The sequence below is a fragment of the Lichenostomus cassidix genome, chromosome 3 (genome assembly GCF_008360975.1).
Source record: "Lichenostomus cassidix isolate B80296 chromosome 3, HeHo_3.0, whole genome shotgun sequence".
Lineage (NCBI taxonomy): Eukaryota > Metazoa > Chordata > Aves > Passeriformes > Meliphagidae > Lichenostomus > Lichenostomus cassidix.
Window position 1 is genome coordinate 11,456,776 of NC_139483.1, and position 26,207 is coordinate 11,482,982.

General features: G+C 49.1%; 1 protein-coding gene across 1 annotated transcript; it reads left to right on the forward strand.

Annotated features, from left to right (window-relative positions):
• The first annotated feature begins 21,148 nt into the window (after positions 1 to 21,148).
• On the forward strand, positions 21,149 to 25,353 carry VSX1 (visual system homeobox 1). Its single transcript, XM_085054509.1, has 5 exons — positions 21,149 to 21,594; positions 21,961 to 22,039; positions 22,290 to 22,413; positions 23,327 to 23,507; positions 24,129 to 25,353. The coding sequence occupies exons 1-5, from the start codon at positions 21,225 to 21,227 to the stop codon at positions 24,392 to 24,394; spliced, it is 1,020 nt and encodes a 339-aa protein (XP_084910635.1). The 5' UTR covers positions 21,149 to 21,224; the 3' UTR covers positions 24,395 to 25,353.
• Positions 25,354 to 26,207: the final 854 nt, after the last annotated feature.

Here is a 26,207-nt window from a genome sequence, read left to right on the forward strand (position 1 = left end):
GCCACACTTGCAGGCTGCTGGAGCTGTTTGAAATCCAGGGTGCCGTTGAAATGTGGTGAGTTTAGTGGAACTGCACCTGCTCCCAGCAAGTATGAATTTTGCTTTTAACGTTTCAGACCGGCATCCAAAGCCTGGCTGATTTGCCTCTAGGGGCAGATTTGGATCAGGGCTTTAAAACAGATGTCTGCTGCCACAGACCCCCTCAGTTGTATTAGCAACGCTGTCAGGCGGTTTCCACTGCCGTGTCCTCATTCAGATAGACATGAGTGTAATCTAATTAAGGAGAATTCCCCAATTTTTTTTTTTCATGTCTGCTATCACTGTGTTTTTAACTTCTCTAAATTCATTATAAATGCGCCCATCTGTGGGCTGTCACATAGCACTGGCTCCAAGAAGCTGGCTTTGGAGAAAAAGTAGGTGGGGAGGATGAACAAAGTGAAAACAAATTGCTGTTAATTTTAACTGTTTGCAATTTCAGAAATTGTCCCTTGTGTTTCATGTCAGGGATGCGTTTCCCAGCAGTTAAAGAAATAGGTTTTACCAGTGGGTTTGTGGGCCAAATGTTTATTTAAATATACATATTATTCATTTGGTAGGCTGGTTGTCAAGGTGCACAGATTTATCTGTTGGAATAGACAGCCTATGCCTTTAACAAGCTTTTGTTAATAAAGATTTTTATGACCTTGTCATAATCTTAGAGTCAGTTGTGAAAATTCTGAGGGAGAAAAAAGTAATTTCTCACCTTATCATTCTGCTTCCTCTGCAGAAGATTGACCATAACCTCTTCTATACACCTTTAAAAAGTTATTACTGGCTTATGTATGATGACGAGGTTCAAAAAAACAGCTTTTGGTAAAAATACTCTGATTTTTAAAAAAAATTTGAGCATGATATTTGAAACCTAGAATAATTTAGTTTTGAAGTGACCTCTTGACATTCCTGAGCTCAAAACAGGGCCAAATTTGAAGTTTGATTGGATTGCTCAAAGCCTTGTCCAGCTGACTGTTTAGTATCTCTAAGGATGGAGACTCTCTGGGCTCTGTCCCAGGACTAAACCACCCATAATGTGAAATATGTTGTGTGCTTCCTAATAGGAATTTGCCATGTTCCAGTTTGTGTCCATCACTTCTTCTGATGTCACTGAAAGTCTCTGGGAAAAGCCTGACTCCTTCTTCTCTTCTTCAGGTAGTTTCAGATCATCAAAGCCCTCCTCCTTGCCTCCCTGTCTCTGGGATGAACAAACAGGTGCTGAACTGAGGGGTAAGGACTCTTCCTTCTCCTTTTCCCTTTCCTCTTTAAGGAAGACCTTGATTGTATCAACCTCTGAAAAATTGCCCTTAATATGCATCTGCCAGTTAGATTGTGACTACAGACAGTAGTTGTGGGATTTTGGAAATTATTTGGATTTTCACATGATTGCTTGTTTTCACACTGTTTGGTTTCATGATGAATTTTCTGTGTGAGTCTTCCGATATTTTCAATGACTATTATGTAAGGCATGTCAGAAGCAATTTAAAGTCATTACGAATAAACAGAAAATAGAAAGTGTTTGTCTTTCCTTAATATTCATAATACCCTTTTGCTTCATATGTGTAGAAATGGAAATAGGGAAATACAGCTGCCTGCCAATTCCCCCTTATATATATAACTCAGGGTGTCCAATCATAAAAGTAAATCTGGCCTGAAGATTTAGCACATGTTTCTTCATTGAAGAAAAATGTGACTGGGACAGATTGAAGAACAAAAACTACTTCAAGGCCCATTTCAATGTGGCAGTGCTGTCTGAGGCAGCACAGCCTGCTTACATTGCCTTCCATGAGAAACAAGAGGAGCTGAAGCCACAGAGGCCTGAGACCCTTTCATTTTTCATTCTATGAAACTTTCATGTCAGCTGTTGGAGGGGGATCTAAATAGCTGTTCACAGGTGTTATTCTTGTATTTATTTCAGAAGCTGCAAAGGAACATATAATTAAGGAAGTATGATCCTAAAAGTTACTTTTGTGCTCTGAAAAAATGTCTCACTCTCATTTGTTGGGAGGTGTCCGAAGTTTTCTGTGTGAAATAATCATTGTACACCTTGGAAAGAAAAGAAGTGTTCTCAGTTACTTTTTCCATGTCTTGCACCAGCTACTGACAAATAATTACTAGTGGTAGCCTCTTGTTAACCTTCAACCGTCTATGCTTCAGGAGCTGCAGGACTGTTCTCCAGTATTTCTAAGCTTCCTTGAGAAAGCAAACTTATTTTCAGTAGTTTAGTTCCCATAAATAAATGTATTTTCTAGTGCCCCAATGACAAATTCACTGTTGCTTATAAAGCACTGCCGTGCCAGAGCGAATGCAAGTGTCTGGATGAATATTTATGATCAGCTCAGAGAAGCAAGCTTTGGAAATGTCTAACCTTCAGCTTGAGGCATTTTAAGAAGACTTTTTTCCAACCTCAGTCTCCCTGCTCTTTGAGAACTGCGCCTTTTGGAGCACTCACCCTGGGAACCCAGAAATGCAGACACCAAAACCCATTACTTCCTTTTGAATATAAAGTGCCACCTTTTTTTCCTCAGTAAATAGGGTCACCTATCTGTCTTCTGACACAACTTAGAAAATAAGTCTCTTCTTGCAAAATGTAATCTTAATCTCTTTGATGAGCTCAGTTACTTTGATATTCTGATGCAGAAAAATGTTGCTGTGAGATTTCCATTTCTTTCCAGAAAAAAAAGACTTCTGACATTAGGCACTGGTTTGAGCCAACATGAAGCAGAAACTGCATTTCTTGGAAAAAAGTAACTGAAACAATCTTTGCTTTTTAGTTGAATGTATAACCACAGTTGTCTGGAAAGGTGATATTTTAACAAGCGAATATATTTTGCTTGCATATCTCTGTGAATTTGCAAAAGTTATTTTTTGATTCAGCTAACAAACTGAAAATCCCATCAATTGTAGAACAACAGTTGAAATACCCTAGAAGGACCCATTTCTGAAATTTTCATAGTATTTTCTTTGGTAAATAGTTGGGCCATGTTTTTCAAGAAATCTATACATTGAATTGTGGTGCAGAAAGCAGTTGCAGGGAAGATGTCCTATGACAGGGAAAGTGCCCAGCAGAGCAGGCAAGTGCTCTGTGTGTGACCACAGAGCTGGTCTGGAGCTCTGTGAACTGCCAGAACTCTCTTTCTGTGAACTCTCACAGAACTGCCCAGCCCAGGGAGATGTGAGAGGTTGGCTTACAACAAAGTTTGTGAGAACAGAGAGCTCATAGTTTCCTGATTGTAATCAAACCCAGACTTTGGAGACAGTGGGATGACAAACAAGGCCTGCATCCTGCTACTGCAGGCTTGAGGGCTGGATCACATCAGAGCTACCAGGGAAGCAGAGCACAGCAAAACTAAGAACTATTCCAGAAGAAGTAGAGGGTGCTTGTATTAGGGACCAGCGCCAGAGGAGGAGATCAGCAGAAATCGGCTCAATAAATGCACTGGCTGGCCTTCTGCAGTCAGTGGGGCAAGCCCTTCTTGGGGACAATTCAGCTGTTTGAAGAGCACTGCATCCCAGAGGGATGGTTGGAATCAGGTGCTAATTTTCCCTTATGTTCCTGGAGCAAAGAAAAAGAAAAATGTGCTGGAGCTGACCTGGGACCAGCCGTTTGCCCACCACTCATGAAAACCACGTCACCTCTCGCTTGTCCTCATGAATAACGGGGGTTGGAATTTACCAAGCGAAGTGATCAGACCCTTCAGCCTGCTATTCATTACTCCAATTAACAATCAGTTGCCTGAAAAATGGGCCAATCTGTTTCTTGGGGAGCCACATAGAAAATCCACAAGGCAAGCCAATTAGCATACCAGTCCTCACCGTCTAGGGAATCTAATTTAGTCATTTGGTTGATCTAAGTACCAAAATATTGCTGTTTTGTTACGGAGCATATAATGTTTGTTAAATGGCTGAAATCCCCCGGGGCCCATATGCTGCTGATACTCCCTGCGTCCTCCCAAGCTGGCAGAGGCAATAAGGCAAAAACTGTTTTGTCCTGCACATGGCCCCTGTATTTTCCTGGCACTACACGGCAGCTGGACGCAGGCAGAACAAACCTTCGCCACCCAGGGTGGGCGGGATAGCTTCCCTCCGAAATAGTTGCACACTTGAGCAAGCCCATTGTCTGCCCAGAAAGCATTTCAACCGCCTCTTAGCAGGCAGCCGCGGCTACAAATAGTGCGCAGAGCCAGTGTTTGGACAACCTGTCTGCACAGTGCATTGTGCAGGAGCAATTAGTTTGCAAATTGCCCATTTGCACATCCGCGCATGAATTAGTTACATTGCTCCCACAGGGTTTGTTATTCTTATCATTGCTGTTAAGGAAGGCCCATGAATAAAAAAGGTAATTTGGACAAACGCCTTTCTCCCCACCAGCGCGAAGTTGGAGCTTCTTCCTCGGAGAGGACAAGCAGTAGGTGGAGTCCCTAGGAGGAAAAGAGCATCTGAGGGATGCTGCCTCTGCTTGGTTCTAATTCTCTGGGTTGATGCTGGTGTAATGGTGGCAAGAGTTAGGGGAAGTCTTTTGCTCATTTCATAGCATTTTTTTTTGTGAAAGAAAATACATGACAGCTGTAAGCTTCTACTGCCATTCCTGGTGCACATGCCCTGTGCTTGGAGATGTGACCCCAATCCTGTAACTGAATTGCTCCTTCATTTCTGGAGAAATCTCCCGTTGGGATTTTAACAGCCAAGGAAACACCAGAGCTACCAATATATTCTGACTAATTTAATGGCATTGGTTTTATTCTGGTCTGAATTTGCTGGAGCTGGCGGAGAGTGACATTGGAAATAAAGGAGTGGACAGTCCTTCTCAGTGTTCACACCACATTTAGCTCTCCAGTTCAAAACCCCAAACTGCAGATCACTGCTACCTAGTCAGGAGAAAGGCAGTATAGGTGAGATGTGACTATGTCTGTCACACCTGGGCATTTTGGCCAGACACTCCAATTAATCTGTGCCTGCTGAAGAAGTTGTGTTCTTATCAGAGTTGTTCATCTGTGCAAGTGTCTAAGTGTTCTGTTGCCTAGCTTTGAAGCTGCTGATGTTTTTCCACCGTTGTCTCACCGACCTGAGCTGGATTTTAGCTCAGCTGCTCACCTCACATGCCTTGCAAACCCTAGTAGAAATATTCAGATGCTGCTACATGATCACCTTCTGGACTGCTGCACTTTTGCCAGATATCCAGACTCTTGCTAGTCCAGTGGCTACTGACAAGGCTGAGAAAAGTTATAGAAAAGCAAGTTGTGGTCAGGTGGTGTGAATGTCCTGCATGGACATCTGCTTTTCTTCTGGGAAATCCCAGAAGCTGATGTGGTAGATGCTCTGTGGCACATACATTTTTAATTTCAAGTTGCCAGAGGCCACGTAACATCAGAAAGAAAGGGAAAGGGAAAGGGAAAGGGAAAGGGAAAGGGAAAGGAAAAGGAAAAGGAAAAGGAAAAGGAAAAGGAAAAGGAAAAGAAGAAAATCTATCTCTGTCTCATATCCTTACACCCTATAATGTTCCTGATAATGTCTTTTCTGAGGGTCAATAGTGTCACTCTACCCCATGTTCATAGCTGGCACAGTTAAGAAAAGCACATATTTTTGGCTGCTATAAAAAAACACTAGGGAATCCATGGTGAAAAATATGTCCCTTCTTTTTTTACCTGAATTCATCTTGCTTCTGTGAGAGAATGTGTTCCAACCAAAGCATTTTCTTCAAGTTTTTCTTCAGCTATTATTGTTTACCACCCAAAGGACCATCTCCAGTCACCACATTTTCCATGGAGAGGCAGAAATGCTTTTTGAAAGCATGAATGTATTTCTGCAAGTGGTCGAATTTGCTTGCACTTCTGACCAGCCCTTGTGCTATTTAGTGTTGATTTATCCCCTTTGTAGATGTGATGGAAACTCAGTAACATTTAATGTTTGTTTGCAGCTCAGTGTTTAACCAAACTCTGCTGGGCAAGAAAAGGCTGGTGTTGATTTGAGGATTTAGCAGTCAAATAGATGGAAAACTGGCCACTATGGGCACAGCCAATATTATATTACACTAATTTCCATTTAAAGCAGAATGAAATTAAATTCCTTTGAAAAGCTGTAGTACTATTTTATCAGCATGCATACAATCTTTGAGCCAATTTATAATCTGACGGAAAAGGATTATTTGTCTTTTCTGAAACCATAAAAAGCAGAACTTCCTGATGCTGCTCTTCCAAATTCTTTACACACTGAGTCATCTACATTTCTTCCTTGGAAAGGTAAGGAGCAGGTAGTTACCTGCAGCTTTCTCCAAAAGAGGTGACCACTGCTTCTTTCCTCGTTAGAAACTGCAAAAGTTTATTGGCTTAAAGAAAATTATTCTGAACTTTGAATGGCAGCTTAACAATCAGCGTCTTGTGGGAAGGCCAGCTAACAAACAGGAGATATGTTTGCTCTTGGTAAAAGCAGGAACTTCCTTCTTACTTTCTTTGATTCTATTAGTCACAGCCTGTTTCAGTGCTTTTTATTTCTATGTCTGCCCTTGCCAATTCCTGCCTGCTAGTTGGTAACCATTGGTGTGATGATTTCCTGGAGCTACTGAGTTTAAAACAATTGTGCCTGTGATCCTAATTTTCATCCCATTGATGGTCCTAAGATTTGAGGAGCTCGAGCTGTGCATGGGGTAATAAAGACCAGGATGCAGCTTTCCTGCTACAGACCACTGCTCTTTGATCATAACTGTGGTCCAAATGCTTTAGGGAATGGGCAACTGCTGCATTTTATTAAAGACATGCAACTGAAATAATAATCGGATAAAAGGATCATTTATTGTCAAACGATTACGGAGCTGCATTATGTGATTTCATATATTTTCCTTCAAAATCTCTGCATTTCAAACCAGCTTGTGGTTTTACTCTGTGCCATTAACACTTTGGTATTACACAGGAGTATATTTCACATGGCAGTTCAGTGGGATATGGATTATGTTATCAGGAAATAAATAAAATTTTCTCAAGTTGGCCTTGGCTCTGCTGGTGGTAATCGTGAAATTGTTTGTCCTTAAGCTATGGCAGAGGATTGGATTCTTAAAAACTGGATAGAGAAAAATGCTTTTAGAGTGATTTCTTTACAATAAAAACATGATAGTCTTAAAGCTAACTGATAATCTTTGTGAGTCCGTTCCATGTGAATCAGGAGAACAAACAGATTCCCAGCTGATATAAGTCAACACAGTCCCATTTGCTGAAAAAGCTGGGTCAGTCCACAGCAGCTGAGGATCCAGCCCCGTGACTGAAAGAATCCTCATCTTGCTGGCAAAACAAGGGAAAAGACTGTAACAGGATTTTGTGAGGACAAATAATATTAAAGAGCAAATAAGATGGGCTGGGGACCAAATAGGATGCCTGTTTCATTTGTAATTTCTCAAGATTTTTTTTTCACTGGAATGTGCACCAATGCAGACAAGTTGTCTTGTAGAGCTGGGGGCTGTTAACCTTTTTTTAGTAGCGTTTAGTGTCTACCACTGTAGTGGAGTTAGACTCATGAATAGTACACCTTTAATAACAAAACTCCTGAGTTAATCTTCTCTAGAGGTCTGCGTGACATTACTAGCTATAATCTAACCCTTCCAGGTTATTGTCAATGCACTTATGGGCATAAAACCTTCTTTGGGAGAATTAGGTATTTTCTCATTATGCATGCCAGTAGCTTTTCACTGAATAGCACTCAATTTCCATGAAAATCTGAGTTTCTCCGGCAAGTTGCAGAGTTTACCTAGTCTATACCAAGGATCTTAAGAATTTTCTACTGATCTGTCCTCTTGCCACCTCTGAATTAGTCAGGTGAGATACTCTCTGACGAACTGCTGGAAAATTAAAGCAGTTTGTCGTCAGAACAGGCAGATGCAGGGTGTGCGTGGGGAAGGAAACGCTGGAAGCAGATGAGTCCCTGCTGAATGTGGAGTCATTTCAGGACAACAGCCTGGTGGTTGAAGGATCCATCCATTTCTGTTCCTTCCTCTGCCTGCAGGACCTCGTTGCCATGTGTGCTGGGAAATTGTGCAGCTGCTTGGGCTGACCAGTGACCAGCTGCTTAAAAGGTGTTTAAGGTTTCCAGGGTTGCATGCAGACACCTAAAGTCTGAGCCCCAGGCAGCCACAGCCTGTCTCAGCTCCTGTGGGGAAAGTAATGCTTCATTTCTCTGCCCTTGTATGTCCAGGTTTACAAAACTCTTCAGGAAAGGGACCTTCTCTTGCTTTGCTTGTCATGCTAATAATAAACAACCACAGCTTGGAGACTGGAGTGACTGCAGCAAGAGGAGCTGAGATTGCATCGCTGTGTCACCCATCCTTGTGCCACAGATGCTTTACTGACCTTGTCCTCATCTGAGACATCCAGGAATGCACAGGCAGCAGGGCTGTGCTGGTGGGAGTGACCGAGCACCTGCCCTCTGCCTGAGGAGGTAGGCACTGACCAGTGCCAGTTCTCACACTCCTCGTGAGGTGGAACAGGGAAATGAGGTCACAGCAGAGAGGGGTTGCAGTTTTGCTGTCTGCAGAAGAGTTTGTGGGAGTTCGACATGCTGGGTCTATGACAGGTGTCCAAGGTGCTGGGAGTGATGGAGAATCTTGTCCCTTCCGGGTTATGGAAGGCAAGGAGGATTTTGCTGGCGAATGACATCTCCAGTCAGGTCTCACCTGCAGCCAACTGCAGCTGCAAACCAGTGTTGGTGTTGTGCTCCCCAGATATAGCGTTGCTGAAATGTTTGTGTGTATAGAAACCTTTGTGGAGACCATTGCTGAGATGTGACCACGTGCCAAACTCTGCAACGCAGAAATGGAAAAAGCTGCAAGGTGCATTCTCGTTTCCCACCATGGCTTGAGCATGGATGTGGAGGAGAAGCAAGGTGGGAGATGTTATAGCATTTAGTACTGGGGCTATATTGTAAATAAACCATCCCTGCTCCAATATACAGGGGCACAGGACAGAACAGGTAGGGGTTTCCACATCCTCCATGTCCTACAGAGCTAGTTGTCCAAGGGATCATTCAGAGCTCATGGCTAAGCTGGAAATCAAAGTGAAGCCCCTCAGGTGCTTGAGACAAGTTGCTTCCGCCTTCTCTTTCCAGCTAGCTCATCTCAGGTCATGTGTGCCATTCAGCTTAGGTGGCTGCCCAACACTGGAGAAATCCCACACTGATCTGTGATACTCCTGCCAGCTACTTTTGTTTTGCTTTAAATTCACTGCTTCTTCTTTTCAGAGGCTTGTTCAGTGAGGCTTGGCTTGAAGAGGGGCTGAAATACCATCACACATTCTGTACCTTATGAGAGGAAGTGTAATTAAGCCACCTACCTCTTAAATGCACACCTTCAAATAATCAGGGAAAGCCACCACAAGGGTTAAACACTTTATTTAGATGGCTTTGTTTGTTACGTGTGTGCTTTGCTTGTTCTGAGAATTAACAGAAGATAAGCTAAAAGTTCATTTATAAGAGTATTAAAGGATAATTATGATGGAGTAAATGCAGCAGGTCAAAAGGCATTATGATGAACAGAATCATAATATAGGGCTTGGGAAAATAAGCTAAAATGTACAATGCCTAACATCACTCACTGAATGCCACAGAAAGTGTACTTCCTTGCTGTTTCTCTCTGCTTCCTCATTCCCACTCTAAATTAAAGTACATCCATCAGCACTCTGCTGTTTGAGCATGAATATGTCATGATAATCAATTGCAGTAACTTAAATTAAACTTTTGGGCAGGCATAAATATGTGACCTTTTAATATCAACGAAATGATAAAAAAGATTTGGTAGGAAATCTGTTTCAATCAGATTAGAGGAGAAGTGGGTAAAGCTGATTACAAGCCCACTAAACACAGTATTTGGGCAGTATTTGTTCAAAAACAATAGCGTTAATTCTACTTTAACAAGTATTATCTGGAAAATCAATAATTAATGGTAACCCATTATCAACTTGTAATTTAGCACAGAGATTAAGTTGGGGGAGAAGTGAAAGCGAGTGGGCAACCTGCTTTTACTTGACCTGTCAGGCTGATGGATTAGCAAGTGACAGCAGGGCTTCATATTTTTTTAAATGAGAAGTGGTAGAAATAAGTCAATTTGGGCCTCTTGCTGTTTGGCACCACCTTGCCCTCCTGCTTTCTCAAGCTTTGCAGAAGAGCTGCCTTGTGCAGCCAGGTCGCTGCAGCCACAGTGGATGACATCTTGAGAGCACTTGGTGGCGGGACAAAGCAGGGGGACATCACCCTCAAATCCACAGGATTCATGGAAAGAGGTGAACAGAGAAGGGGAGAAGGTGCTGTTTGTTGGTGATGTGAGCATGTGCAGCAACATCACCTTGGCTTGGCTTCTTGCAGGTGCATCCCCTCTTTAACATCTTTATGCAACTCCCAGCTTGCCAAAGTGCCCCTTACCATGTTTCCTCCCTTGACTGACAGGATTTGTAGCAACTTGTGGGAATGCATGTGAGCAGCCAGATTTTCCTCAGCTGTCTCCTCCCTTCCCCCTGCCACATCAGCCCTATTTGGGGAAACAACCTCATTTGTTGTCTGTGCAGTGCTGGGACTCAGATCCCTCCTGTGTGTGTGTGGGTTGGAAGTGGTGAGCATGACTTGTCTCTGCAGCAGGTCATTGCAACAGATGCTAAACAGATAATGGTTTTGTGAAGACAAAATTCTTCCAGAGGATACAGACGTCCTGATCAAGGATTTGTGTGTGTGCATGTGTGTGTGCTTCTCTCCGTGTCTCTGTGTGTGTTTGCTGAGGCCAGAGCAGGCTTTTAGGGGAGGAACTTTGCTAAATTTCAGGCGGACAGCAGTGAGCCACCACTTCCACTTCGCTGCTGGTCTGTCCATCTTTTCCTTCTGGGCAGAGGCTCTTTCTTCCCAGAGTTGAGTTACCTGCGTGGTTTTGGGCAGAGTAGGATGCAATCCATGGGCTGCACTGGTTTATGAGAGTAAGAGAGGAAAAGGAGATGGGTTGAGGAGAGTGGGAAGCAAGTAAGCCAGTGCTAGAGGGCTGGTGGAAGCCTTGGTGCAGTTGGACACAGCTATGTAGTCACCTACAGGTGGGATGCTCTCACCTTGTTCAAAGGCAATGGTCAGACATGACAAGCAGTGGCTACATGCTCTGTTTCTGAACTGCAGTGATGGTCAGACTGTTCCTGACTGGGCAACTGGAAGGCTGATGTCCAGAAACTGGCTGGACACAGCTGGCTCTGGGGCACAGTGTGCAGCAGGGTGGTGATGGGGGTTTCTTGACAGTCAGCAGGGCGGGATGCTCTCAGCAAAGGGAACAGATTGAAGGCAGATTGTGTGGGTGAAGTAGCACCGTGCTACATAGATAGGGAGTGGCTTCAGAAATGGCATTTAATCATTCAACATTAACACAAGACATCTGTCACCACCCTTGGCAGTGATGGTGCTACACAGCAAAACAATATGTTCTGGTGCTCCTAATCACAGGAAAAACACTACTTTTTTTTGCAGAGAGTTCTTTTAGTGCCCAGCACAAATCCTTCTATTTTATTATAGCAATCCCAGCCAAATCCTCCAATAAATGGAGTTTTTATTAATGTGCAGCTGTTGAATGAGAAAAAAAATAAAACTCAGAAATAAAAATGAATCCCTGAATAATCAGGCTGATCCCATGCAGTAAGAACAAACAGGCCGACCACATACTTACAGCTTTTTGGTATTATTTAAAAATATGGTCAGGGCTTTTCTTTCCCACTCTGTTTTTTTGTTTGTTTTTTTTTTTACACGAACCTGATTAAATTTTGCTCAGGGAGATCCAAGCCACTTCTGTGTGCTGGAAATGCAGCAAAGAGTGAGAGGAACTGTGATGAGGGTTACAACCAATGTGTGTTTCTGATACTTGCCTAGTGCCATGGTCAGGAATTTGCTTTGGCCAGGGAAGTGAGTGGTGGGGTGGCAGAGTGCCCAGAGCAGCTGGGGTCTGGCTTTGAAACAAGGGATGTGCTTGCAAAAGTGAACAGAGTGTCAAAAAAAAAAAAAAAAAAAAATTGGAAAAAGCTAAGTGACAAAAGTACTCTGACCATGGCAGCTCTCATCAGGGGATTGTGTGGTTTGCTTTAACCAGCTGCAGTTTGGTGCTCTTTGCCTTGACTTTGAGCTTGCCAGGTGAAATACCAATCAAAAGTGCTATTTTGCAACTAAAAATGAAGGAAGAGTGATCCTATGATGATGTGGTGGGTAAGGCAGGGCAGGTGATGAGTTGGGGGAAAAAGCAATGCCCACCCTGGATTTAGCCCCAGGTCCATCCTTTCCCTGTCCTGCCCTGCCAAAGCATCTGCATGCTCAGTGTGATGAGTGAAGAGGCGGGCCAGGAACAGAACAAATCTCCTTCCTTTATGCTCTCTCTTGCTGCTGGGAAATCTGGTTCAACCCTGCTCCACCCACGGCCCAGCCATGCAACTGCACGCGCGATGGAAGCTGGGCTAAAGCAGGTCCCAGGCTCCAGTCCAGCTGGCAATACGGTGACCATCAAGGGCTGTTCCCTGATGGCTCCAGCCCAGAGGAGAGTGCTGAGTGAGCAGAGATGTAGGAAAATTGCTGGAGCTGCCATCGGATGCACGCATATGTATCCAGGTGGCTGAGACCTCAGACAGCCCCATGGGGAGCCCACCTAGTGCTAAACCTCCAACAGGAGGGCAAAGGCAGCCTGGGAGGCACCCCCAGGGCCAACAGGGCTTTCATCCTACCCTAGGCACTCTAAGTTTAGCAGTGGCCCTTGGGACAGCACCTGTCACGAGGAGCCAGACCCTGATCACCCAGGGGTGCAGCCTGGCTGATGTGAGGCAGGAGGGAATGTCCCGAGCAGATAGCACCCTGCCTACGAAATGGCACGACCATCTCTGCTATTTGTTCTGATTAAATTTGAGCCAAAGTAAAGCCCTAATTCTTCTGATTAAAGCTTAGAAGTTAAGCTCTTCAGACAGGATGTGTGCCTTGCCCTGTGCTCTCCTAAACCACTTTGTCCATTCCATGACAAGGCACTAAGAATACACTCTTGTGTGTTTCTTCTCAAGCACTCATGATGTGCAGTCCAGAGGATGTATGATGTGCCTGGAACATCCCACCACTTCTGTCTGAATAGTGGTATTTATATGTGGTCACCCGGCTACTTTTGAAAGCAGAGAAATAGAAGCAACTGCTCCAAGCAAAGCAGAGGTCCAGGTCTGCCAGTGTTCATCGTTTATGGCTTGGGCTTTGACTAGAGGAATTGCCCTGGGAGAGAAGTCCCAACCCAATCATGGATTGGGGTGTTAAACCAGTGCTGTGTTACCTCAGGTGCTCTGCGAGTCTGGGATCAGCACCATCACTGCCCTGCAGGGAATGGGTAAAAGGCAGCTAACATTGTGAGTTAGGGTGTCAGGGACAGGAGCAGCTTTGTCACTGTTTTAGGTTCCATGAATAGGTAGTTTACCCAGGGTAGCTCTGTTATGAGGCTTTATTGAGTGCTCTGTACCTTGTTTGTCTGCTCTGCAGGACTTTCTGAGGATGTGGGATAGGAATGTGGATGAGGCTCACCTGCATCACACTTACTTTTCAGGAGAAGTTCCTGGCACCTGCTGGGAAGTCTGACCCTGGGCAAGACCTGGGCTGCTCTGGTTTCAGCAGGGTCTGGGGACACACCCTCTGAGAATGAAGGACCTCATTCTTCACAGATGTTCGGCTCCTTGCAGGGAATATAGGAAACTTCTGTCTAGAACATCTTGCGTGGGGAGGCTCTCCCATCCTTTCCTCCTCTGCACCGCAGCCAGAGGCACAGCCTGGTATTGTTTGTCACAGATCAATGCATTTACCCATGTGGAAAAATGTCATTACCGCCAGGGCTCGGCTTTTCTTTCCCCTTGAACCGCCCCTGCTGTGCTGGTGAGGGGCTGGCTAATTGCCTCTTTTCTCAGGTTGCCCCTGGGGATGGCTGCCCCCGCAGCCTGCCGCGCAGCTCAGCTGTACTCTCAGGGCTTCCCTCAGCCGCAGGGGCTGCTTTGCCAAACAAATGAACACTCAGGCACGGTGCAGAACCATGGGGCTCTTTGTTACATCTCCTCCTGTGAGCTAAAGAAACAAAGGGGGAGTCACTTAAAAAGAGAGGGAAGGATGGCTCACGGGCTCCCAGCTAGGAGGGGAGATGCAGGTAACCTGCTTGTGTGTGCATCCCGCTGGGATGGTCCCAAAATGGGACTGAGGCACAGGTTTCCTGCCCTGAGCTGGGCAAGAGCAGAGGGAAGGGTATTGCCCAGGGTCTCTTCTGGCACCAGGGCGTGTTCACCTCTCAGGAGTCTGGGGAGTGCTTTGGCTAGAAGAGCTCTGCGGGAGCTGCAAAGGAGGCTGAGCTGGGGAATGCTGAAGGAAACTGGTGACCAGGCATGTTTTCCCTGGAGAAACTGGAAACTTTCTAGGTATCAAGCAACTGGAAATAAGAGCCTTCACTGCCATTTGCAAATAGGAAGAGAATACATTTATTCTACCTTCAAAATCCACATAACCTCAAGACAAACGAGAAGACTGCAGACAATAATCCCAGATGGGAGAGGTTTATTTTTTCGTCTTGTTACTTTTCCTCCTCCTATTTTCCCCAGAGTGTGACAATACCGATAATATAAGTCCTATTTGAGGTGATTAAATAATTATTAATTGTCAGCAATATTCAATCTGTTAATTTTATACAATATGTTCCCTTTCGGCATCAGGGCCCACCTTGACTATGTTAGAGGAATCCTGTCAAAGCAAAGCCCAGGAATTTGCAGAAAAAGTGGAAAGTCCTCTGTGCTAAACTCTGTCCTGCATTGTAGGAAAAATTAGTCTTACAAGAAAATTTTACAGATTTTACAACTAGGTGTTGCCAGTGCAGGAGAATAGAGGAGAGGATGATGCAGGGGTGACATTGGTGAGAGCAAGGCTGAGCTGTAACAGCAAAACCAGGCAGGGGAAGTCCCCATGTGTTGAAAGGTGCCCTTTCTGCATCCAAAAAGCAAATTGCAGAATGTGGTGACAGAGCACAGAAAACACAACCCTGAGTGTGTGAAGGAAAGCTGGGCAGGAAAAGCTTTCCTGCAGGGTCAAGTAAAATTGGTGAAGAGAGCTACAGGAACTCTCTGTATTTCTCACACCAAATTATGTGGTTGCCCACAGAGATGAGACAGACAAGCCTGTGTGCCTTCACTCTTCTGAGAAAGAGGATCCATGTGTGTGGATATATTTATGTTACTTTTCTGTTATTTCTATAGGTCCTTTAAAAGGTCTGATTGGGACAAGATAGCTTTGGTAAAGGGTCATTTGCTTGTGTGATGTCAGATGGGATCTGTGAGGCTGCCACATCAGTCTTCAGCTAAAAGACCCCAGTTTAGGTTTCTTAAGAGTTCAGTTGTTAATGGGGAAGAGGGAGAACACTGTGAGATTCATTAATGAATCTGAAAATATCTGCTCTGTCTGAAAAAAATAGAGACGTTGGTTCGTGTTGGGAAGCCATGCTTCAAAATCTCCCTGGGAAAGCCAAGGTGCCATTTGTCTCAGCTAGCCCAGGCCAGTGATGAGAAAGGGATCTGGACCTCTGCAGAGCCAAAACCTCTGAATTCACCTGCAAGTAAAGCTGCCCCATTTCAGCACCTGTTTGCACTCAGGAGAGTCGATCCAGAAAGCCATATTAAGGGGAAGAGTGAGAGTAGTTGCCTGTGTGCTGGTGTCCCCTGCTTTAATTAGGTTAGTTTCTTTCATGGCAAGTGCTGTCATACCAAGCTGAAAAATCAATACCATATGGCACACCAGTCAGATAGCAAACTCGGAGATTAATTAAAGGAGAAGTGCTTCTGTTAGGTCTCAGAGCATAGCGCCCATGATTAGGCATGGCTGAACTGGTTTGGAAATGCAAAGGCTGGGCAGCACCAGAGCTGAGCAGGAATATCTGCCTCTCTGGGATCAGAACAAACTGTAATCCTCATTTTTGTGCTCCCAGCAAAAATACATGAAGAACACTGAAATCAGTGTTTTACGTGTTTTCCTGGATTTTCCTGTGTCTTGCTTCCATGCCAGGGGAGGGAAGTGGGAAGGGAAGCATTGTTGGAAGTCTTCTGCTTGGTGAGGTGCTGGGTTGGAACATGGAGAAGGTGCTGCCTGGGGCTCACTGTACTGGAAGGGGAGATGGAAGAGCCATGGGAAGCAGGAGGAGAGGAGAGGAGAGGAGAGGAGAGGAGAGGAGAGGAGAGGAGAGGAGAGGAGAGGAGAGGAGAGGAGAGGAGAGGAGAGGAGAGGAGAGGAGAGGAGAGGAGAGGAGAGGAAGGAAGGAAGGAAGGAAGGAAGGAAGGAAGGAAGAAAGGAAAGGAAAGGAAAGGAAAGGAAAGGAAAGGAAAGGAAAGGAAAGGAAAGGAAAGGAAAGGAAAGGAAAGGAAAGGAAAGGAAAGGAATCTGACTCTATTGCTTGGGAAGTTTCATTTCCAGGGCGCGGACCAGAGTGGGACAATGTCTACCCCTCTTTTGGGATTTGCTGATTTAATGAATGTGGCAGCTATTGTGTGTGTTTGGGACCCTCACAGCCGTTTTTCTTCTGCCGATACTTTCTTTTCTTTTCGGCTTTAATGAGTGTTTCTCTAATTGACTTGATGATTTCTGTTTAATTAGCACATTTTGGAGGAATGATCAAAAAATAATAAGATAAAGTAATCAGACAAGCATAGTGCAAAGGAATAATAGCTCCTTTGTGGGGCTAATTGGAATGGACAGTCCATCAGCTAGTTTGGGGCTCCTCACAGTTGGATATTCCCAGCCTAGTGGTGCCTTGTGCCCAGAGCTTCCAAACACCCACATAGACCCAGCTTTGGTAGTCATTTCAATTAGCTTTAATGAGCTGTGAATGAGCACCAAGGAGAACCCAGTCTGGGCCTGACCTGTTTTGCCATTGCCCAGATTTTGTGGAAGCAGTGTTTGCCCAGAACCTACATCAGGTACCAGGCCCTGGGTAGCACCAAGCAGAGCATCTCCAGAGAGGGCTGTGTCCCAGCTCACACATCCTGTATACGACAAGAGGGGATTGCCCACAGGGATATGAGATGGGCAGATAAATGGTACTAGAAGGCACCAATTTTGTAAGAAGTAAGGAGTGGAAGCAAAAAGCAGCAGCTGAAGGAGCAACCAGAAATCAGAACTACAACTCTTGTGACATTCCATCTGGGTTCCTTCCTGAACGGAGCAGGAGGGAACTCTGTCCCTCCTGTTCCCATGCATACATACACCTCTGGAACGAGCCCCAGCCTCCTCCCTAGGAGCAGGAACAAGGCTTTCCACAGGCTACATCACCTGTAGCTCCTGGAGATACACAGGGTGAGCTCTGCTCACTCACCAACTACCAGCCATGCCTCCAGTCGAGGTTGTAGGTGTAGCACCTTGATGGCCATTTCTTTGCCCTGTGTTGGCTTGGAATTAATTAGGAGATGGGCTCCAGGCTGCTGTGACAGCTGTCTGCGTGCGGCACTTCCCAGCAGTTTGATTAAATCTGCGACACTCCAGATGTGAGCGCCCTGTGCAGCGGCACATGCTTTGCTCTTAAACTCCACTTAAACCGTGACTGCTCTTCTGGTTTTAATCAAAGGCAAATGCCTTAAGACAGAAATCTGTGCAGAGGAATTAGTAGGGATGTCTCTGGGGCGTGCAGAGTGGGACATGGAAAGGGACCCCCCGTGCCAAATTAGGGCTGAAAACACTTGCAGTAAGCTGGGCTACAGCACTGAGCAGGTGGTGCCTGGCCAGCTGTGGCTGAGCTGACCCTGCAAACCCTCTGCTTCACCCACATTCAGTTGAGCTACAAATGAAGCACTTCCCACAGCCTGACAGTGCAGGGAGCACAGGTTCCCTGGTTAATTTAACCTGCTCATGCTGCCTGCCTCTGCAATCACCCCAGTAGGGAGGGTATGTGGCCACTATGTCTATCTATTCCCACCTGGCCAGGAGTGCACATACAATCCCCCACTGAGCCCTGCTGCAGCCTGGGGAAAGTCTTATCACCTGCATTTCAAGGAGGAGGCTCATCTGGAACTTAGAGCTGGGGTTTTAGCCTTGCAAAATACATATGTGAGTGGATGCAACACCCCCTCTTTGCTGCTTTGTCCCCTAGCTATGGGCTGTTTCTCAGTCCCTTTTCACCCACAAGTCAGAGGCAATGCTTTCACAGCAGCCATCACTTCCCCATGTTCCCAGCAGGACATGGAGGAGGCAAAAGGAAAGCCCTTTTTCTTCTGTCCACGCTTATTGAGGTTCTCACCCTTGCCAAATTGCTTGTGTTACCATCAGCTGGCTGCTCACCCTGCTGCGCTCCACTTCTGGGCCACCCTACACCTGTGCAAGGCTCACAGTGGCCACCAACAGACTGGCTGAGCTTGCCCTACACAGTAGGTGTCAGAGGGCTGTGGCATCAATGTCAGCCCTGGGCACCAGGCTCCAACCTGCTCCTGTGCTGGTGTGCCAGGAGCTGATGCAGGTGTGGGGTGTAGAGCTGGGGGTGAGTGCTGGGCTGTGACTGCTGGTGCAGCTCCAATGGATGGGTGTGCAGTAAGAGCTGAGCTGTTGGAGATGAGTTCTCCATCCAGCCTGGGGCACAGGAGGCTCTTCCACCCTGAGCTGCCTGAAACTGTCAGATGGTCCTTTATTATTGACCTGATTCATATCTAAACCAGGGAGGTGAAAGCTGTCTTATCCCATTACTAATCCCCTAAACCAGGCCCTTCAATACCTTCTCCTTGCTACCCCCTCCTCATTGCTACAGCAGGTGGTTGCAGGGTGAGTGCACATCCTTCTGGGGCTTTCCTCAAGCCCCACGGTGAAGCCAGGGACTCCAAAAACCTGCCAAATGCTGTCTCTGGAGCTATCATCAGCTGAGGAGGGTCTGCCAAAATGCTGCTCATATCTAATCCCCTAACGACTTGCAAGGCTTGCTCCTGGTGTCTGAGCAGGACAGCTCCAGGCAGCTATCCCATCATGTGTACCCTCCATCCTGTAGCTCATGGCAGGTGTCTGACGTCGTGGTGGAGCAGCCATGGGGAAGAGGAGGGGACAACCTGGGGACTGTCCCACCCCTCTGTGTCCCTAGTCCTTAAAAGTGCAGCAGGGATGGGAGTGCTCCAGCATCAGCTGCAGGCAGCACTCACCCCTTGCACCCCTGGGACATGGGACTGCACCAAGGCTGGGGTCCTGTGGCCTCGGGCTGCTCTGGTAGAGCCTGGTGGAGATTCTGGCTGCTGGGGCACCTTGAGGCTGCTGGGCCGGCTGGCACAGGCACCCTGCCCACGGAGATGGGGGGGCAAACCCCAGGGAAATTAGAGCAAGGGGCGATGTTTGATGTTCTGCTCTTTAAGCGATTAATAATCTTTCGGCGTCGGAGAATCAGCTGAAAATCTTCCTTGGAAAATAATGAGCAGAGAAACATTTACTGATTAGTCTAATCCCAGCTAATCCTATCTGATGAGCATATATCAAGATATCCTTTAACTGATTTATTGTCCGAAGGGCCGGTGGAGTTGCCCCTCTCCACCGTGGCTGGGGGAGCTGGGGGTGGCAGCAGGCGTGTCCCCACACCCTATCCCACTGCCCTGTCCCGGGATGCGGTGCATCCCCATCCCCCGCGGCACGGCCTCAGTCACCCTCCGCCCTGAGCAGCGGCGCCATATCCAGGCCACCTTGCCAGCATGGGGAGATTTAATCGCTATTTCCATTTCTGCATCTATCGGCTTTCTCTTGGGTTGGAGCTTTTATGTTTCATAAACTGATTAGGAGCAATTATACGTGCTTTATCCCCAAACTTTCCAAATGCCTAGGCCATATGCATATTTAAGGCTTCATCATCTCTCCCAACAGCTCAGCCTCAATGTAAACTGCTGAAATCAAGCTGATTCTGGGACAACATCAAAAATTAGGGTTTTAACCACTAATATCTGCTCGAACAGGAAATTTGTTGTGGGTGGTGGCCGGATTATGACTTCTAATTACTGTGGCAGATCCTCCCTGCCTAGCAGTGAAAGTCTCCTATTCCAGCAAAACTGCAGCAAAACCACTCCGGAGAAGTGAAGATGCCCAGGGGGATCCCAGGGTGCTCTGTGCCTGGGCAGGGGGCAGCCCTGGGTGGGGATGCCCCGAGCATCCCTGCATCCCGAGCACACCGAATTGGTGGCTTTGGAAGTGTGACCACACTCCCACACCTCCCATTCCCCTCACACCCGTTTGCCTTTCTTGGTGAGAAGCACGACGGTCCAGAGAGTCCCCCCCGCCAGCCCCCAGTGCCGGCCACGGCAATTATCCTAAATGAAAGTTATTGTTCTGCTAATCCTGGGAACAGCTTGCGATGGGAGATTTGGGTCTTTCTTTAATAATGCAAAGTTAATGCGGAGTCCCCTTGTAATTATCTTTATCAGAAGGACCCTCGGTTAATCTCACCGTCCAATGAAGGCCTGGATCAGGCGGCCCATGTAAGCCGGTTGTAAATCATTTCCATCAACAGATGAAGGGAAGGGGAAAAAAAATTGCAGCCCAGGTGCAAGAATCTGGGAGCAAAAGGGAGCACAGAGGCCAGGCACCTCGAGGTGGCCCTGGCCCCGGTGACAAGATACCTGGGGTCAGGGAGGGTCCTGCCCAACAATTCCTGCCTGTTGCCATCCCCATCTCTGATGTGGGACGTCCCATCTGGGATGTGGGGCTGAAAGGTCTTGAGGTGGAATGAGGTTTCTGGGGAGTGCACTGCCAGGCACTGGAAGAAGGGGTATGGGGACAAAGGGACATAGCAGGGGGTCCCTGGGAGGGGACCCGGGAAGGGAACCCAAGGGGATGTAAGGGGGATTTCTGGGGACTGGGGCGGGAACTGGGTGACAGGGCTGGGGCAGGACAGGCACTGAAGGGGAGTCCTGGAAAGGCAATGAGTGGGACCGCAGGGGACCCAGCAGGGGGGTGGTGAGGATGGAGGGGCGGGGGCCGAGGGGAACGGAGGGAGGGACGGCGAGAGGGGGCGGCGGGGGGCCGGGCGGTGGCCTGGGAGGGCCGGGGGAGGGGCGCGGGGCCGGTGCGGGCCGGGGGGGCGGACAGGGGCCGTTAATCCGGGGATTGGGAGCGCCCCCCCCGCCGGTCTGGAGTGTGATTGGAGCCGCGACCGGCGGCGGGACGATAAAAAGGGCGGCGGGCGGTGGTGGCCGGGCCAGGCGGCGGCGGCGGCGATGCCGGGCCGGGCGGAGCCGTCGGGGGGACGCGCGGCGGCGGGGCCGGTGGCGGTGCCCGTACCGGTGACACCCGGGGCGGCGGCGCGGCCGGGAGGCGCGGGGCTGCGGGCCAAGGGCTTCGCCATCACCGACCTGCTGGGGCTGGAAGCCGAGCTGCAGCCGCCCCCCGGGCCCCCTCCCGCCGCCACCGCCGGTGGCTACGAGGGCGGCGGTGCGCTGGGGCTGGGGCTGGGGCTGCTGTGCGGCCTGGGGGGGCCGGGAGCCCCGTGCCTGCTGCCCGCCCCGCTGCCGCTCCTGCCCGCCCGCGGCCCCCGCCCGCCCCCCGGGCCGCCTCCCGCCGCCCGCCGCCACAAGGAGAACATCTCCGGTGAGCGGGGTCGGGGTCGAGGGTGGCCGCTCAGGCGCGCACGGGGCCCCCCGTCCGGAGCCGCTGTCGTGGCTGCCTCGCACCTGCGGCCGCGGCCGGCATCCTCCCGCCGGTGCGCGATCGGCTCCCGTGCTGCCCTTCCCGCCGGGATGCCGAGCCTTCGACCCCCCGGCAAGTGCGGGCTCCCACCCCCTGCCCCGGGATGGCATCACCGGTGCGGCGCCTCGGGCTCGGCCGTGGGAGGGAACCCCTCGCTGCCCCGGGCCGGCTCTCCGCGGGCGGCCGGAACCGTGTTCGGGAAGCTGGGTTCGGTTGCCCCGCTCTCGACAGGAACGTGACTCTTCCCCTCCCGCATGCTGCTGCCAGATGAGGACAGCCTGTCTGGGGACGCCAGCGACTTGAAGATGTCCACCTCCCAGATCAAGAGGAAGAAACGCCGGCACAGGTAGAGCCGGGCTGTCCCCGTTCTCACCGCCTCTCTGCTGCCACCATCCTCCCGCCGTTCCTCTGATCCCCAGGCCGGGGCGGTGGGTATCCCCAAAGGGAATAAAGGGAGGAAAAGAAGGAAAGGGGAGGGCTGCAGTTGGGGTGGGGGGAGGATTTTCCGGAGGAAAACCTCAACGCGAGGGGGGCTGCCAGCCTCTGCTTTCCCAAGGGTCGGGACTGTGTGACAGGATGCTCTCTCCTGTCGGCAGGACGGTGTTCACAGCTCACCAGCTGGAGGAGCTGGAGAAGGCTTTCAACGAAGCGCACTACCCCGACGTCTATGCCCGGGAGATGCTGGCCGTGAAGACAGAGCTGCCGGAGGACAGGATACAGGTAGGTGGCTGCAGCGGTCCTCTCTCTTCTGTCGAGTCTGCGGGCTGCCAGCACCCGGCAATCTCCTCTGCTCTGTGGCAGTGAGTGCAGGTGGTGGGAACGTGGTGGCACTGAAACGCTTCAGGGCGCCTGCGGGGAGGCTCAGCTTCTGCCCGCTGGCATCGAACAGCCTTCAAATGGACATGCAGAACCAGGGGACTGAGCTGGCCCCAGCAGTTGCTCACTGCTGGCAACTTGGCTCTGTCCTCCCACTCGGGCAGGAGCTGAGAGCAATTCAGAGCTGCTGGGCCAAGCTGTGACACAGGAGCTTGCTCACTAGGTTGTCCCTCTGAGGGACGCATGGCATTTTAGGGCCTCATCCTGCTCCACTGTGGAACAGCCCAGTAGCTTTAGAACGAGGTGGTGGTGTGGGCAGCAGCCTGGTTATATCTACACCCCTCAAACTTTCAAAGGCAGGAAAGGGGTGGAGAGAGGGACCTGAGTGCCCTGTTATTGTTTGTCACTGTATTATGGAGCCCTTTTTCTGGAGAGGCTGGTGCTTCGTGGATCAGGCAGGGAGGCCCTGCGGGCAGGTGGAACGTAGGGTGACTTTGGCTGGGATCACCCTCCTGTGTCACGATCAGCCTCGTGTTAACATGTGCTCCCTCTCCCCCCCTCCCTCCCCTCTCTGACACCCACGTGTGTGCCCTCCCTCACACCCCTCCCCACACGCCACCCTGGCTGCCCTCCCGGTGCCACCTGCGTGTCCACACCCTGTGTCCACACCCCCAAACCCCTCCACACACCCCCACGGCCCGCCTTTTGCCCTGGATGCACATTCCCCTGCTCCCAATGGGCCCTGGACACCCGGCCACGGGGGCTGTCTCCTCCCCAATCCCACCCCTCCGTGCTCTCCTGGCTGTTACCCCTGAAGGTTTGGTTTCAGAACCGAAGAGCCAAGTGGCGGAAGCGGGAGAAGTGCTGGGGCCGGAGCAGCGTGATGGCCGAGTACGGCCTCTACGGGGCCATGGTGAGGCATTCCATCCCTCTGCCCGAGTCCATCATCAACTCTGCCAAGAGCGGGCTCGTGGGATCCTGCGCCCCGTGGCTGCTGGGTGAGTGGGAATTTGGGCTGCTGCTGGGGGGATCAGGGCTCAGCCTCTTTCATATGGCTGTCCTCGCCTTTTTCCAGCAAGGAATGGGGCCTCTCCTGGCCTCGAGCTGTACGCAGGCTGCCAAGTGCCCAGGGTTTTCCACTTCTTCCTTGCAAAGAACAGCTAGGAAAAGGAAGACCTTTTACTGCTGGGTCAGACACATGCCTGCACGTGGGTGGATATCACTCTGTAGTGCTAGCAGGCAGAGTGGGAGTTGTAAGGCATTTAAGAAGTCACCACCATCCGCCCCTAAACTGAAGATGACATTAATGCTACCTCAGAGCTACTCTCTGCTCATACACAGTCAAAATCTAGGTTGGAATGGGTCATTACAGCACACATCTCCCTGTAAGCCTTCCCTGCTACAGGGGAGGTATGGACTAATTTTGCCACAAGCCATCCCCTCAGGCTGCAGAGAGCAGGTGGCAGGGCTCTGGGTCGGGAAAGGCTGGTAGAGAGAGCTTTCCTTGGGATGCAAGAGAGAACTGAAGGAAGCAGCAGGAATGCAGGAGGGGATTCTGAACAGTCCCAGGCAGAAATAAGCAACCAGCGCCCTTGGCTTTGCTCTCTCCCTTCTGCAAGGTATGCACAAAAAGTCCATGGAGGTAAGCAGGAAGGCAGAGAGCCAAGAGAAGCTGGCAGATGGCTGGCGAATGGAGCAGGAGGAGGAGGAACTCAAAGGGAAGCAGGCCAGTTCCCAGAGGGGCTCCAACAAGCTTGGGCCTGCAAAAGACTCGGAGGACACAGCCATAGACCTCTCCAGGACAGCCAAGCATGAGAAGAGGGGTGTGCTGAGGCAGTACATCAACGGGGACACCCCCACAGAGCAGAACGACAGGGACCACTGAGCTTGGGCTGCTCCGGAGGAGGCCAGACCTCACAGCATCCTGGCGAGATCATAATATTTATTCATTTATTGATATATATATATATATTTTTCTTCAATAACAGAACTTTTATCTGAATTCAGGGCATTTTAAAACTGGGCACACACATCCCCTTGTCCCCTCACTTTCAAGCTGTTAACTTCTCAGCAGAGCCAGGGTGGAGGGTGGCAGAGGAGTCCCAGTGGGGCCAAGAGCAGTGCGAGGATGGGAGCGCATTGTGGTCAGCACCGACTGCTGCTGGGGAGGAGCCCCCTTCCCCTCTGGGCTGGGAACACTTCCCCAGCTAGCCAGGAGCACAAAGAGGAGCAACGCAATAGGAGTTGCTCCCTCCTCCAACATGCAGGTGCAAGGATGGTGCAGGAGTTTACAGACGCCTTTCTCTGAGCACTTCCACCCCTGCGCAAGCGCCCGTGTGTGAGTCCTTCCACACTGAGCACACAATTCTTCCACCTTGAGGAGCAGCAGGGTTTTTAAACATGGTAGGGTTCATCCTCAAGCTGGTGTAACCTGACAGACAGGCAGGATTATACTTCCTGAGGATCTGGCCTGCCAATGCAGCCTTATCACTGGATTTACACTGTGTAGCTTCCTTAACTCATATTTCGGAGAAGGGGGTAAGGACGTTTTTGTTTATGCAATGATTTTGTACACTCTTGAATGTCATTTGTCACACTATGCATGATAGAACAGACCTTTTTGAAAAGCAAGCCATAGTACCCTGGAGCAATTAAACAATTTTGTGAATTCACATAAGAAGATATTTTGTAATTGTCTGTAAAAAGTGTTAATGTCAGAGCTGTTTCTTGGTTGCCCTATATTTATGTCGAAAAGCACTTTAGTAATCTGGATTTTTGAATGTGGCTCTTCCTGTATTGTCCACCATTTATTTATTACGCATCCATAAATAAAATTGTGGTGTATCTTTGGTTTTCATGCTCTGCATTGCAATTTATACCTTCCTTTGACACATCTTGTGGCAGTTGTTGAACTGGCCCATGCACATACCTTGACAGCTCTCCTGGAACACCTCCAGTTTCATCCACCAGCCAAAACATAATGGAAAATTATCAAAAGGTTTTATTAAAATCTGAGTAATTCCCATTTGGAAAGTTTCCTAATACAGCTCAGGCGGTGTGTAGCCAGGTACTGATGCTGTCACCTGGTCCTCCCTCTGCCGCTGGGCCTGGCTGCTTGCACACAGGCAGCCACAGGCTGTGCTGGACAGGGGGAGAGTGGTGGGACAGTTCCTGGGAAGAGCAGAGCAATAAGTGGCACGTGCAGATTTCCTGCCTTTCCCCTCCTTTTTCTGGCCAGACCCCACCAGGCGGCCAGGGGGAGGGGTAACATATGCATGGCAAATACAAGCTTTGCAGGAAAAAAAAAAAAAGTTTGCTGGGGGGGCTGTGGGGAGCACGGTTCAGAAAAGGACCAGCCAGGGCTTATTGCAGCAGCAATTAGGCTCACTGAGAGCCGAGACTTAGCACATTGGAGGCCTAATCCTGCCTGAGCAGCATCTGCAAACCTTTTATTTGGGCTGTGCCACGCTGGCACTGGATGCTTGCAATCCTTTTTTTTTTTCCTTTGGTCTGCCTGCGTGCAGATGGCCTGGCTCTTTGCCTTGTGCTGGCTGCAGTGCTGTGAGAGCAAGCACGTCACCACCCCAAGTGCTACAAGGGGAGACACTGTAGTTCTAGCACTGCACGGGGCACAAGCCACTCATGCTCCTGGCAGTGCCTGGTGGGCTCCCAGCCCTCACCACACGCTGGGAAGGAGG

Bases quoted from the DNA above. Each gene is read 5' to 3' on its own strand.
- VSX1 (XM_085054509.1), top strand. From the start codon at position 21,225: ATGCCGGGCCGGGCGGAGCCGTCGGGGGGACGCGCGGCGGCGGGGCCG. The intron at 22,414-23,326 runs GTAGGTGGCTGC...TTACCCCTGAAG, and splicing joins TGCCGGAGGACAGGATACAG to GTTTGGTTTCAGAACCGAAG. The intron at 23,508-24,128 runs GTGAGTGGGAAT...CCCTTCTGCAAG, and splicing joins CTGCGCCCCGTGGCTGCTGG to GTATGCACAAAAAGTCCATG.